Raw genomic sequence first — 13,505 nt, 5'->3', positions numbered from 1 at the left:
TCAACCTGAATCACACATCAAAACACCACACCAGTCCACTGAACAGAGATGAGGAAATGAAATGGTTTCCCCAAACAATCCTACCATGTTGTGGCTGGTTGAGTAGCTGTTGGATAGAGGCCTTCCTAGCCAGAAGGAAGTCAGCCAGAGCCTGACGTGGAGAGCTGTCCTCTAGGAGCATGGTGGACACTAGCGCCTCAGCGATGGCTTGGTCGGACACCGCCCGACCACGCAGGACTGACTTACTGTCCAGCAAAATGGTGGACCTGGGAGAGGGGTAGAAGAGAGAGAGAGATGCATTCTTTTTTTGTTTTAGCTCAGCAGGATTTTAGGAGCACTGCGCAACCAGGAAAATAATTTCCCAGAAGAAAGTTAAGATTCATTAGGGTCATGGTGGCACCATTACTACGGTGAAAACATCTTGGTTCTAGCCCAACCAGGTCAAAATATCTGACCCATTACTACAGTGAAAACATCTTGGTTCTAGCCCAACCAGGTCAAAATATCTGAACCATTACTACAGAGAAAATATCTTGGTTCTAGCCCAACCAGGTCAAAATATCTGAACCATTACTACAGAGAAAACATCTTGGTTCTAGCCCAACCAGGTCAAAAGATCTGACCCATTACTATAGTGAAAACATCTTGGTTCTAGCCCAACCAGGTCAAAATATCTGAACCATTACTACAGAGAAAACATCTTGGTTCTAGCCCAACCAGGTCAAAAGATCTGACCCATTACTATAGTGAAAACATATTGGTTCTAGCCCAACCAGGTCAAAAGATCTGACCCATTACTATAGTGAAAACGTCTTCGTTTACACTTTGTTCAGTCACGTTACCTCATTGGCTAGCTAGCTAGCTAACAACCTGGTAACTTTACCAGTGTCTCCAAACATTTGGGGCACAGAAAGAGAGGGACAGCTTCTTCAGGAGATCAATGGTCAAAGCAGCAATGAATGAATGACAGATCTCTTGCTTGTCATTATCACAAACCGGACGTTTTTAAAGAGACAGTGGACCATTTTCATTAATGCTTCTCAATAGGAAAATAGTGCTTTTACACAATGTAGAAACGTAATATTCAAAAAAATGACTTTAATTTCAATGACGGGTATTCGTATCAACATTTTGTCTTTTATAATAAACTGTCTTTACAGTGTTACATATTAGTGTCTAGGACTCAACATGGGCTTCAGAAATACATAGAATTAATATAGGACCAATATAGGCTGTATCTGAATCAATTTAAAATATATTTTCTGGTCCTCCTTAATTTAATGTGGTGCTCCTAAATTGAATGTGGTGCTCCTAAATTGAATGTGGTGCTCCTAAATTGAATGTGGTGCTCCTAAATTGAATGTGGTGCTCCTAAATGTAATGTGGTGCTCCTAGCCCTGCTCGGTAGGCTCTTCAATTTCAAAGAAAATCCAGATTTGATAATCGGCTCCCTCATCCAAAAATACATCACGATGACATTCACCTGAAGTGTCCAGCAGCAGCCACCTGCCTGACCAGGATGGGGAAGCGAGCGAGGACGGGGCTGTACTGTGGTCCTCCAGCCTCCAGGTGGAGCTGTCTGTGCAGGTGGCAGCAGAGCAGGTAGAGCTGGGTGGCCTGCAGCAAAGAGGGTGGTAAACCAGGGAGAGGCTATAAGGGCTTTTCTGACTAGCATCCCATTGACAGCCCGACTACCCAAACGATAAAACTGACCCTAACCTATTTTGAACCAATTCTGAAATTAAATATTGGTTGGCTGGTCAGGAGTGTCCATTAAACCAAGAGTTAGCTCGTTAGCATTAGCCATGCCCTATGATTTGGGTTTACATACATCATCGATCATTGGCCATGCCCAGATAGTATTAGTATTAGCAACAACGGCTAAGTATGCCATGTCTTCCTATGGGAAATGCTAAAAGTCCACTGTCTTAGTAATAAGTGTCTTTGCCTGCAGGTACTGAGAGGCCTCCATGGAACTCCAGATCCTCTCTGGGATCTCCAGCAGCAGCTTGATCTGAGAGGCCATGGTGTAGAACTTCTCCTGGGACTGCCTCTGGACCTGGTGTGGAGAGAGAGAGAGAGATTATAAACACATACAGACAGAGAGAATCACAGGGATACACAGTGATTGATCTGAGAGGCCGTGGTGTAGAACTTCTCCTGGGACTTGATGGGAGAGCTGGCCTAAGATAGGCTACATTACATACATAAGTAAAGGGACAGGCAGAGAGACAATCAGACAGAGACATAGGGTGTAGATATTGAAACCCACACAGATATACCCATCATTGACATATACCATTCATCTCACAATGGATGGAACCTGTCGGAGTCTAATCACACATCATAAACTGTCCATAAGGGATCAGGGAATGGTATTCTGCAGAACAGTTTGCCATCTAAATCAACAGAACTAGTTAGCCATCACCACCACCACCACCACCACCAAGTAACGTTAGCTCGCTAGCTTCACAATGGAGCCATATACCTCTTCTTTGCTGTTGCTTTGGGGAACGCTTTTCCCCTGTTTCAGTTTGTGGCAATAGCGGTGCATGTCCTGGATGGACGTAACAACGCTCTCCGAACACTGACGCATCTCTCCGATGGTGTCGGCGGCGTCGATCAAATCGCGGTACCGTTCGCCCACCATCTGACGAAGTTCCTCCTTCTTGTGCTCGATCTCTCCGCGGACTTTCCGCTCGATGCCGCGTATCTCCTCGGTGTTGTACCGCTCGAACAGAACCGTCGGATCTCGGATATCCGAAACCCGGAGAGATTGAGCAGGAACCACGGCCATCGCAGCTGAGCTTCACAGTAAGCGAAGTGCCAACCTGAAGGATCTACAACCCGGAAGACGGAGCGAAACTCACTTCCACGTAAACAATGCATCAGAGGTGAAAAACTGAAAATGAGGAGCCGGGAAAGTAACAGCGCCTCATACGGAACTAATATGTTACTACAATACATCATATGACCGCAACTCAACCTGACAAAATATTGCTATTCCTTGAATTATGTAAATCAGCTGGTTTACTATAGAAAAAATACATTTATAATTTACAGCAATGAAAACAGAAATGTAGCTATGACAAATCCTAGTTTTATATACATGCGTCACACATATGAATTGCTCTGACTTTATTTCCTCCAGTCACGTCATAAAAGTTTCCTTTGAAAAGACATGGCCAAGAGCAATGGTGGAAATGACTGGCAATATCTCACACATTCGGTAAATCCATGATCACGATACGCCTTTAGACCTACTTGGAGGAAATTAAGCAGGATTCAAACGACCTACCCTCGCCCCATGCAAATCAGTGCACAGTGACCCGCACAGCGACAGGTGCGTCAGTCGGGCAGGTACCCGGAAGAAGAGACAAAAAAAACAGGAGCTTGTTCGAGTTACAGGTACAATGAACTTCGGAAAAGTATATAGAAACTTGTTTGATTACTACCGAAAATATTAGTTTATTGTAATTGTTTGTGTTCAAGTTATATATATATATATATATATATATATATATAGGTAATCATGGAATAATCTTTAAAAGTGAAAGTCTGAGGCTGTAATTCATCAAGATGTCACAGTCAGTCAAACATAACGATAATGATGTTGGTCTTGTGTTAAAGAAGTTAAAAGCAAATCTAGTCATTTTTAGATGTAAAATAGAGTCTGTATTTGGCTAGTTGATCTGTATCTCATCGTAGTCTATGTAAAAGTGATCAGAAGAAAAGCACTGTGTCTGGGGCAGAGCAGGTACGCTGAACTCTGATCCATTTTAGTACTGTGTCTGGGGCAGAGCAGGTACGCTGAACTCTGATCCATTTCAGTACTGTGTCTGGGGCAGAGCAGGTACGCTGAACTCTGATCCATTTTAGTACTGTGTCTAGGGCAGAGCAGGTACGCTGAACTCTGATCCATTTTAGTACTGTGTCTGGGGCAGAGCAGGTACGCTGAACTCTGATCCATTTTAGTACTGTGTCTAGGGCAGAGCAGGTACGCTGAACTCTGATCCATTTTAGTACTGTGTCTGGGGCAGAGCAGGTACGCTGAACTCTGATCCATTTTAGTACTGTGTCTAGGGCAGAGCAGGTACGCTGAACTCTGATCCATTTTAGTACTGTGTCTGGGGCAGAGCAGGTACGCTGAACTCTGATCCATTTTAGTACTGTGTCTAGGGCAGAGCAGGTACGCTGAACTCTGATCCATTTCATGAGGGACATTCAAAATGCAGCATGATCTCCAATACAATGAAATAACATTGTTAAGTATATTTTAGGCCTACTTTATAGACCGACATAGTCAGCCAGTCAGGTGCATTGTAATTGTCTAAAGAGAATTACCACAGTCTCTTCTCCCAGTGTGTCCTGTATTTTATAATCATCATAAACCCTATATTGTTCTTCTCCAGTGTGTTAACCCTGACTGAGACTAATTCTAGCCCAGCTATAGCCATGGACCAGAGGAGCCTACAGGCAGAGTTTAAGGATCAGTTTACAGATGTGGTGTCCAGACTGCAGTCTAAACAGCTGTTCCAGTCTGACTGGGACATCGCCTCCTTCGCTGTCTTCTTCATCTTCATCGGTAGGAACACACACGCGCACACACACACACACACACACACACACACACACACACACACACACACACACACACACACACGTACACAATTGACTGTCCATCTTGATCCTTTCAGGCATGGTTCTGCTGCTTGTTGTCCTGGTTCTGATCCGCTGCTGCTGCTGCTGCTGTGATGAACAGGTAATGTAGCAATCAATCAATAAAATGCAGTGGCCTGTTTCTGTCAGAAATGTGTGGTGTATATAACCTGGTCCCAGATCTGTTGGTATCTACAGCCTGGTCCCAGATCTGTTGGTATCTATAGCCTAGTCCCAGATCTGTTGGTATCTATAGCCTGGTCTCAGATCTGTTGGTATCTATAGCCTGGTCCCAGATCTGTTGGTATCTATAGCCTGGTCTCAGATCTGTTGGTATCTATAGCCTGGTCTCAGATCTGTTGGTATCTATAGCCTGGTCCCAGATCTGTTGGTATCTATAGCCTGGTCCCAGATCTGTTGGTATCTATAGCCTGGTCCCAGATCTGTTGGTATCTATAGCCTGGTCCCTGATCTGTTGGTATCTATAGCCTGGTCCCAGATCTGTTGGTATCTATAGCCTGGTCCCAGATCTGTTGGTATCTATAGCCTGGTCCCAGATCTGTTGGTATCTATAGCCTGGTCCCAGATCTGTTGGTATCTATAGCCTGGTCCCAGATCTGTTGGTATCTATAGCCTGGTCCCAGATCTGGTGGTATCTATAGCCTGGTCCCAGATCTGTTGGTATCTATAGCCTAGTCCCAGATCTGTTAGTATCTATAGCCTAGTCCCAGATCTGTTGGTATCTATAGCCCGGTCTCAGATCTGTTGGTATCTATAGCCTGGTCTCAGATCTGTTGGTATCTATAGCCTGGTCTCAGATCTGTTGGTATCTATAGCCTGGTCCCAGATCTGTTGGTATCTATAGCCTGGTCTCAGATCTGTTGGTATCTATAGCCTGGTCTCAGATCTGTTGGTATCTATAGCCTGGTCTCAGATCTGTTGGTATCTATAGCCCGGTCTCAGATCTGTTGGTATCTATAGCCTGGTCTCAGATCTGTTGGTATCTATAGCCTGGTCCCAGATCTGGTGCTCTTGTCAACAATGTTTGGTGTGAGTTGGCATGATAGCACACAAACTGGCACTCAGGCTGTGGTATACAGGCCCACATTTCTGATATGTCAGCCACCCATAGTGTTAATGAGGGAGTTGTATTTATTTGTTGTATATTCCAAGTCAATTCAAAATGAAGCCGTGTCATTCAGACTCTATCCTGTCATGGTCATTCAGACTCTATCCTGTCTTGTATCATGGTCATTCAGACTCTATCCTGTCTTGGTCATTCAGACTCTATCCTGTCTTGGTCATTCAGACTCTATCCTGTCTTGGTCATTCAGACTCTATCCTGTCTTGTATCATGGTCATTCAGACTCTATCCTGTCTTGTATCATGGTCATTCAGACTCTATCCTGTCTTGTATCATGGTCATTCAGACTCTATCCTGTCTTGGTCATTCAGACTCTATCCTGTCTTGGTCATTCAGACTCTATCCTGTCTTGGTCATTCAGACTCTATCCTGTCTTGGTCATTCAGACTCTATCCTGTCTTGGTCATTCAGACTCTATCCTGTCTTGTATCATGGTCATTCAGACTCTATCCTGTCTTGGTCATTCAGACTCTATCCTGTCTTGGTCATTCAGACTCTATCCTGTCTTGGTCATTCAGACTCCATCCTGTCTTGGTCATTCAGACTCTATCCTGTCTTGGTCATTCAGACTCTATCCTGTCTTGTATCATGGTCATTCAGACTCTATCCTGTCTTGTATCATGGTCATTCAGACTCTATCCTGTCATGGTCATTCAGACTCTATCCTGTCATGTATCATGGTCATTCAGACTCTATCCTGTCTTGTATCATGGTCATTCAGACTCTATCCTGTCTTGTATCATGGTCATTGACTCTATCCTGTCATGGTCATTCAGACTCTATCCGGTCTTGTGTCATGGTCATTCAGACTCTATCCTGTCTTGTATCATGGTCATTCAGACTCTATCCTGTCTTGTATCATGGTCATTCAGACTCTATCCTGTCTTGGTCATTCAGACTCTATCCTGTCTTGGTCATTCAGACTCTATCCTGTCTTGGTCATTCAGACTCTATCCTGTCTTGGTCATTCAGACTCTATCCTGTCTTGGTCATTCAGACTCTATCCTGTCTTGTATCATGGTCATTGACTCTATCCTGTCATGGTCATTCAGACTCTATCCTGTCTTGTGTCATGGTCATTCAGACTCTATCCTGTCTTGTATCACGGTCATTCAGACTCTATCCTGTCTTGTATCACGGTCATTCAGACTCTATCCTGTCTTGTATCATGGTCATTCAGACTCTATCCTGTCATGGTCATTCAGACTCTATCCGGTCTTGTGTCATGGTCATTCAGACTCTATCCTGTCTTGTGTCATGGTCATTCAGACTCTATCCTGTCTTGTATCACGGTCATTCAGACTCTATCCTGTCTTGTATCACGGTCATTCAGACTTTATCCTGTCTTGTATCATGGTCATTCAGACTCTATCCTATCATGGTCATTCAGACTCTATCCTGTCTTGTATCATGGTCATTCAGACTCTATCCTGTCTTGTATCATGGTCATTCAGACTCTATCCTGTCTTGTATCATGGTCATTCAGACTCTATCCTGTCTTGTATCATGGTCATTCAGACTCTATCCTATCATGGTCATTCAGACTCTATCCTGTCATGGTCATTCAGACTCTATCCTGTCATGGTCATTCAGACTCTATCCTGTCATGGTCATTCAGACTCTATCCTGTCTTGTATCATGGTCATTCAGACTCTATCCTGTATAATGGTGAAGACCCATCATTGAGTCATTCACGTCCTACAATAGAGGGTCTGTTTTAGTGAGACCAGATGTAGCATGGCTGTATCAAGGAGTCTGTGTCAGACAAGTGTTCTCTGTGTTTCCTCTGAATAAAGAGGTCTTGAAAGATACATGATTTCCACTCTGTGTTTCCTCTGAATAAAGAGGTCTTGAAAGATACATGATTTTCTCTCTCTGTGTTTCCCCAACAGCCTAGAAGACACAAAGTGGGTCATGAAAACTTTGGAATGGAGACCTGAAAGAAACTTGGAAACAGAATTGAAGATTCCACAATGACGACACTTAGAAAATTGATTAGTCCTTTTTATAATTCATTTTATTCATATTTTTAGATGCACTTTATATTTACCTTCTGTGTGCCAAACCAAGAGTTGTATAACTTGTTTTCATTCTGGTTCTATTTACTTTGACGGGTGGAAAATGTTGCACTCCCTGTGGTAACCCGTTTTAGCTGCCGTCTAATGGTGGCAAGTCATTGGAGGTCATATGAACCAGTTTGTTTACTTGTTCCCTGCACGGCTAGCGGTTGTTGCTAGGACGCCAGAAAGGTGAAGACAGTCACTGAGTGTCACAACCAGAAGATAAAAGGGCTTTCACTAACGGTTCATGAAAAACTGGGCACCACTCTTTATGTAGTAGAATCAACACGAGTTCACAAAGCCAAAGTTTTGTACTTCGTTTTACGTGTACTTTAAACGTAACTTCTTAAGTGTATGTAATGAGGAATCATAGATATTGTAGTAGTATTGATTCAATGACTTTAATGTAGTTAGTTATATTAACAATAATTCAATGTTGAAACATGTACATCGTACCATTCAAATGATTCAATAATATTTTGTCCTGATTGACTTACCGAACACTCCTGTATAACATCTTTATTGCACAGATAATAAATCATATGGTCCACAACATATACATCTCAAAATAGATTTGAAAACACTTGCAGTAATAATTATTTTTGTTCAGCATTAGAATGGATATTCACTTCACAGGGAATCATCAACGCAAAGTAACAGAAGTGCAAAAATAAACAATTGAATAAATAAAAACATTAGCAAACACATACATTTAAAATTAATTGATACAAGGACGAATAATAGCTTAGCGTCGAGGAGGCATGAATGTTTACCCTTCAAAGCTGGGAATGTCAGTTTTCCTTTATACTTGACATAAAGCGTCATTCCAAGGAATTACAGAGTCAGAAATCTACAAGTTAATATCACTAGGAAGAGTCACGGTAACACTGTTTCCTGTCACAAACGTATACTTCTGCTGAGTAGTGTAGTCTACACAAAATAACAGTATTGTTTACCACAGTATGACAATCTGCTTGACAAATTTTGATTCCAATAACTTTTTCACACTGCTGAGCAAACCAAGCTGGCCTGGTTACTCATTAACCATAGATGCTGGAACCGTGTAGGAGAAGACAATGTGTATGTATCGGTCCCTATCCAAATAAACCATACATTTAAAAAATATCTGAGCTAGCACAGTACATTTTTGGTTGCTATTATAGTGTGAAAAGGGTATAACTATGTGGAGAGGAGGAACGTTAGTATTCAGTAACAAGAGTGTTTCAGACAAACAATAACACAAGCTGATTTATAACGAGGTCCAAGTTAGTTGGTACTATACAACAGGGAGGTCCAAGTAGTTAGTACTATACAACAGGGAGGTCCAAGTTAGTTGGTACTATACAACAGGGAGGTCCAAGTTGGTACTATACAACAAGGAGGTCCAAGTTAGTTAGTACTATACAACAGGGAGGTCCAAGTTGGTACTATACAACAGGGAGGTCCAAGTTAGTTAGTACTATACAACAGGGAGGTCCAAGTTAGTTAGTACTATACAACAGGGAGGTCCAAGTTAGTTGGTACTATACAACAGGGAGGTCCAAGTTAGTTGGTACTATACAACAGGGAGGTCCAAGTTAGTTGGTACTATACAACAAGGAGGTCCAAGTTAGTTGGTACTATACAACAGGGAGGTCCAAGTTACTTGGTACTATACAACAGGGAGGTCCAAGTTAGTTGGTACTATACAACAGGGAGGTCCAAGTTGGTACTATACAACAAGGAGGTCCAAGTTAGTTGGTACTATACAACAGGGAGGTCCAAGTTCGTTGGTACTATACAACAGGGAGGTCCAAGTTAGTTGGTACTATACAACAGGGAGGTCCAAGTTAGTTGGTACTATACAACAAAATACAACAGATGACGCACAGAGAGATACATGCACCCAATCCTAAATCAACCCCTAGTCCCTACTTGTCTAGATCAGAATGCAGTGTTTCCCCTAGATTCATTCCCATAGACTTCCAGTCATTGCGCTAACGACCCCCAACTAGGGGAAACACTGAATGTATTGGATAGATATAGCAATATGGTAGTAGCTCCACCATATTGCTTAGTCCTATACTTTCTTCACAAGTAGGGAGAGTGTAGTCTAGAAGTTAGGGTCTAGGGGTTGATTTGGGACTGAATTAAAGCAGCTGTAACACATGGATGGGCACTAAACCCTGGAATACTAAACACTGGTAATGTATATGGATTTTGATCCGGCTGTTCTCCTGTAAATTATACAAACAAAACCCACTTCAAAATCAGACAATATTTTCAAGACATCCCTTTTATCTGGGTTGGTTGGTGTGAAGGATTTGGACAGAACACCTAGGCATTCTGACGGTCAGCTAGCTGCAGGAGGTTAGAACACCTAGGCATTCTGACGGTCAGCTAGCTGCAGGAGGTTAGAACACCTAGGCATTCTGACGGTCAGCTAGCTGCAGGAGGTTAGAACACCTAGGCATTCTGACGGTCAGCTAGCTGCAGGAGGTTAGAACACCTAGGCATTCTGACGGTCAGCTAGCTGCAGGAGGTTAGATCACCTAGGCATTCTGACGGTCAGCTAGCTACAGGAGGTTAGAACACCTAGGCATTCTGACGGTCAGCTAGCTGCAGGAGGTTAGAACACCTAGGCATTCTGACGGTCAGCTAGCTGCAGGAGGTTAGAACACCGAGGCATTCTGATGGTCAGCTAGCTGCAGGTGGTTAGAACACCTAGGCATTCTGACGGTCAGCTAGCTACAGGAGGTTACAACACCCAGGCATTCTGACGGTCAGCTAGCTGCAGGAGGTTAGAACACCTAGGCATTCTGACGGTCAGCTAGCTGCAGGAGGTTAGAACACCTAGGCATTCTGACGGTCAGCTAGCTGCAGGAGGTTAGAACGGTCGGTAGTTCCAGAAACTAGAGAAGACGGAAATCTAGAAGGAGGAGGAGGAAGAAGAGGAGGAAAATCCAGTTAATGTGTCATAGTAAGCCAATAAAATCAAGGCTTTATAATATAGGTCACAAAACAAGTGCCTTGGCTTGGTGTTGTACGTAGGCTTTCAGACGGTTTTCTGGGACATACGGCACAACTTCTCTACTTCTCAGTCGATTTAGACTCGTTTCCAATGAGCACCTTTTCATACCATTTACAACTTTTTCACATAAGCAAAACAGCTCTCCCTGTCTTCTCTTTTCTGAGTCTGACATTTATTTAGTTACGGACACACGAATAAGGTGAATCATCTACTTCATACCAGCTGACCCAGTCTGAATCTATGCCAATACCACAGCTACTCTTTCACTTCCGTGTATTCTGTGGACCAATGGAGTGTTGTGAGAAAGTGTCCTGCTGCCACCAGACATCACCCACCTTGTCCTTGAGCTGCTGACAGAGCTGCAGTGAGATGGTGAAGAAGACCAGGGTGTTGTTGAGCCAGGGGACAACACACTCCACCTTGTGAACCTGGCTCACCTCAAACTTAGCATTGTTCAGCTCACTGGGGGAGACAGCAGGGAAAGAGTTCAACAATAAAACAACAGCGGTTGGATGTATTGGAAATGGCACTGTATGTGTTAACGTTGGGAACTGTGTGTGTGAAAGTATTCAGAAATGGGAGGACCCGGGGTAGACCCAACAAGCATCATTTACTATGCTGCTGACTAGTGACAAAAATATATTTTTAAAAACGGTAGTTAGTATTGTTAGAGACACACTAATATCTTCACATCAACAAGATATGAACGGACATGAAAAGATCCTCTGTGTATTGACCACAGACAACCCCATCTAAACATGATCTAAAGTGTTAGTGACTGACAGGATGTGAAGCGTTAGCGCCTGACATGATGTGAAGCGTTAGCGCCTGACATGATGTGAAGCGTTAGCGCCTGACATGATGTGAAGCGTTAGCGCCTGACATGATGTGAAGCGTTAGCGCCTGACATGATGTGAAGCGTTAGCGCCTGACATGATGTGAAGCGTTAGCGCCTGACATGATGTGAAGCGTTAGCGCCTGACATGATGTGAAGCGTTAGCGCCTGACATGATGTGAAGCGTTAGCGCCTGACATGATGTGAAGCGTTAGCGCCTGACATGATGTGAAGCGTTAGCGACTGACATGATGTGAAGCGCTAGCGACTGACGTGATGTCAAGCGTTAGCGACTGACGTGATGTCAAGCGTTAGCGACTGACGTGATGTCAAGCGTTAGCGACTGACGTGATGTCAAGCGTTAGCGACTGACGTGATGTCAAGCGTTAGCGACTGACGTGATGTCAAGCGTTAGCGACTGACGTGATGTCAAGCGTTAGCGACTGACGTGATGTCAAGCGTTAGCGACTGACGTGATGTGAAGCGTTAGCGACTGACGTGATGTGAAGCGTTAGCGACTGACGTGATGTGAAGCGTTAGCGACTGACGTGATGTGAAGCGTTAGCGACTGACGTGATGTGAAGCGTTAGCGACTGACGTGATGTGAAGCGTTAGCGACTGACGTGATGTGAAGCGTTAGTGACTGACGTGATGTGAAGCGTTAGTGACTGACGTGATGTGAAGCGTTAGTGACTGACGTGGTGTGAAGCGTTAGTGACTGACGTGATGTGAAGCGTTAGTGACTGACGTGATGTGAAGCGTTAGTGACTGACGTGATGTGAAGCGTTAGTGACTGACATGGTGTTAAGCGTTATCTAACAGAACTTACAACATGGCTCCAGGGTTGTGTAACACAGAGCTTCCAGATGGCCTGAAGTTCTGTTGAAAAACCACAGGGAGACAAACTGATGCATCTTCACAATACCACATGATTACAGAACTAACAGCTGTCATCTTGTTGTGAAGGTTGTCTCAGGGCTGGATTCAGTGAGTGACAGAACTAACAGCTGTGATCTTGTTGTCTCAGGGCTGGATTCAGTGAGTGACAAAACTAACAGCTGTGATCTTGTTGTCTCAGGGCTGGATTCAGTGAGTGACAGAACTAACAGCTGTGATCTTGGTGTCTCAGGGCTGGATTCAGTGAGTGACAGAACTAACAGCTGTGATCTTGTTGTCTCAGGGCTGGATTCAGTGAGTGACAGAACTAACAGCTGTGATCTTGTTGTGAAAGTTGTCTCAGGGCTGGATTCAGTGAGTGACAGAACTAACAGCTGTGATCTTGTTGTCTCAGGGCTGGATTCAGTGAGTGACAGAACTAACAGCTGTGATCTTGGTGTGAAGGTTGTCTCAGGGCTGGATTCAGTGAGTGACAGAACTAACAGCTGTGATCTTGTTGTCTCAGGGCTGGATTCAGTGAGTGACAGAACTAACAGCTGTCATCTTGTTGTCTCGGGGCTGGATTCAGTGAGTGACAGAACTAACAGCTGTGATCTTGTTGTCTCGGGGCTGGATTCAGTGAGTGACAGAACTAACAGCTGTGATCTTGTTGTCTCAGGGCTGGATTCAGTGAGTGACTGAACTACAGCTGTGATCTTGGTGTGAAAGTTGTCTCGGGGCTGGATTCAGTGAGTGACAGAACTACAGCTGTGATCTTGGTGTGAAAGTTGTCTCGGGGCTGGATTCAGTGAGTGACAGAACTATCAGCTGTGATCTTGTTGTGAAAGTTGTCTCAGGGCTGGATTCAGTGAGTGACAGAACTAACAGCTGTGATCTTGTTGTCTCAGGGCTGGATTCAGT

The 13,505-nt window shown here is 43.9% G+C and overlaps 3 protein-coding genes across 5 annotated transcripts in view; 1 reads left to right on the top strand and 2 right to left on the bottom strand.

Annotated features, from left to right (window-relative positions):
• Positions 1–2,869, bottom strand: part of cog1 (component of oligomeric golgi complex 1) — a 30,318-nt gene extending 27,449 nt beyond the window's left edge. The window contains exons 1-4 of one of the 2 annotated variants that reach the window (XM_055898448.1): positions 2,489–2,869; positions 1,949–2,059; positions 1,484–1,617; positions 85–266 (exon numbers count right to left, since the gene is read on the bottom strand). In XM_055898448.1, the coding sequence (XP_055754423.1) occupies positions 85–266; positions 1,484–1,617; positions 1,949–2,059; positions 2,489–2,797 (736 nt within the window). In that variant the 5' untranslated portion in view covers positions 2,798–2,869. The remainder of the gene's footprint in view (positions 1–84; positions 267–1,483; positions 1,618–1,948; positions 2,060–2,488) is intronic. The other variant, XM_055898447.1, reaches the window with a different exon arrangement.
• Positions 2,870–3,132: 263 nt separating this feature from the next.
• smim22 (small integral membrane protein 22) lies at positions 3,133–8,416 on the top strand. Of its 2 annotated transcripts, none has more exons than XM_055898451.1 (4): positions 3,133–3,408; positions 4,443–4,585; positions 4,698–4,762; positions 7,696–8,416. In XM_055898451.1, exons 2-4 carry the CDS (start codon positions 4,456–4,458, stop codon positions 7,741–7,743), a joined length of 243 nt encoding a protein of 80 aa, XP_055754426.1. In that variant the 5' UTR covers positions 3,133–3,408; positions 4,443–4,455; the 3' UTR covers positions 7,744–8,416. The 2 variants fall into 2 exon arrangements, with proteins under 2 accessions (XP_055754426.1, XP_055754425.1); XM_055898450.1 differs by having other exon boundaries at positions 3,140–3,408; positions 4,413–4,585.
• A 906-nt stretch (positions 8,417–9,322) lies between these two features.
• LOC129833691 (protein rogdi homolog) overlaps positions 9,323–13,505 on the bottom strand; it is a 16,471-nt gene continuing 12,288 nt past the window's right edge. The window contains exons 9-11 of the mRNA XM_055898449.1: positions 12,538–12,587; positions 11,209–11,335; positions 9,323–10,771 (exon numbers count right to left, since the gene is read on the bottom strand). Coding sequence (XP_055754424.1) covers positions 10,730–10,771; positions 11,209–11,335; positions 12,538–12,587 — 219 coding nt within the window. The 3' untranslated portion in view covers positions 9,323–10,729. The remainder of the gene's footprint in view (positions 10,772–11,208; positions 11,336–12,537; positions 12,588–13,505) is intronic.

This window comes from Salvelinus fontinalis, chromosome 34 (genome assembly GCF_029448725.1).
Source record: "Salvelinus fontinalis isolate EN_2023a chromosome 34, ASM2944872v1, whole genome shotgun sequence".
Lineage (NCBI taxonomy): Eukaryota > Metazoa > Chordata > Actinopteri > Salmoniformes > Salmonidae > Salvelinus > Salvelinus fontinalis.
The sequence above is the reverse complement of the archived record's forward strand: the minus strand, read 5'-3'. Positions and strand labels throughout refer to the sequence as shown.

Bases quoted from the DNA above. Each gene is read 5' to 3' on its own strand.
- smim22 (XM_055898451.1), top strand. From the start codon at position 4,456: ATGGACCAGAGGAGCCTACAGGCAGAGTTTAAGGATCAGTTTACAGAT. The intron at 4,586-4,697 runs GTAGGAACACAC...TGATCCTTTCAG, and splicing joins TGTCTTCTTCATCTTCATCG to GCATGGTTCTGCTGCTTGTT. The intron at 4,763-7,695 runs GTAATGTAGCAA...TTTCCCCAACAG, and splicing joins GCTGCTGCTGTGATGAACAG to CCTAGAAGACACAAAGTGGG.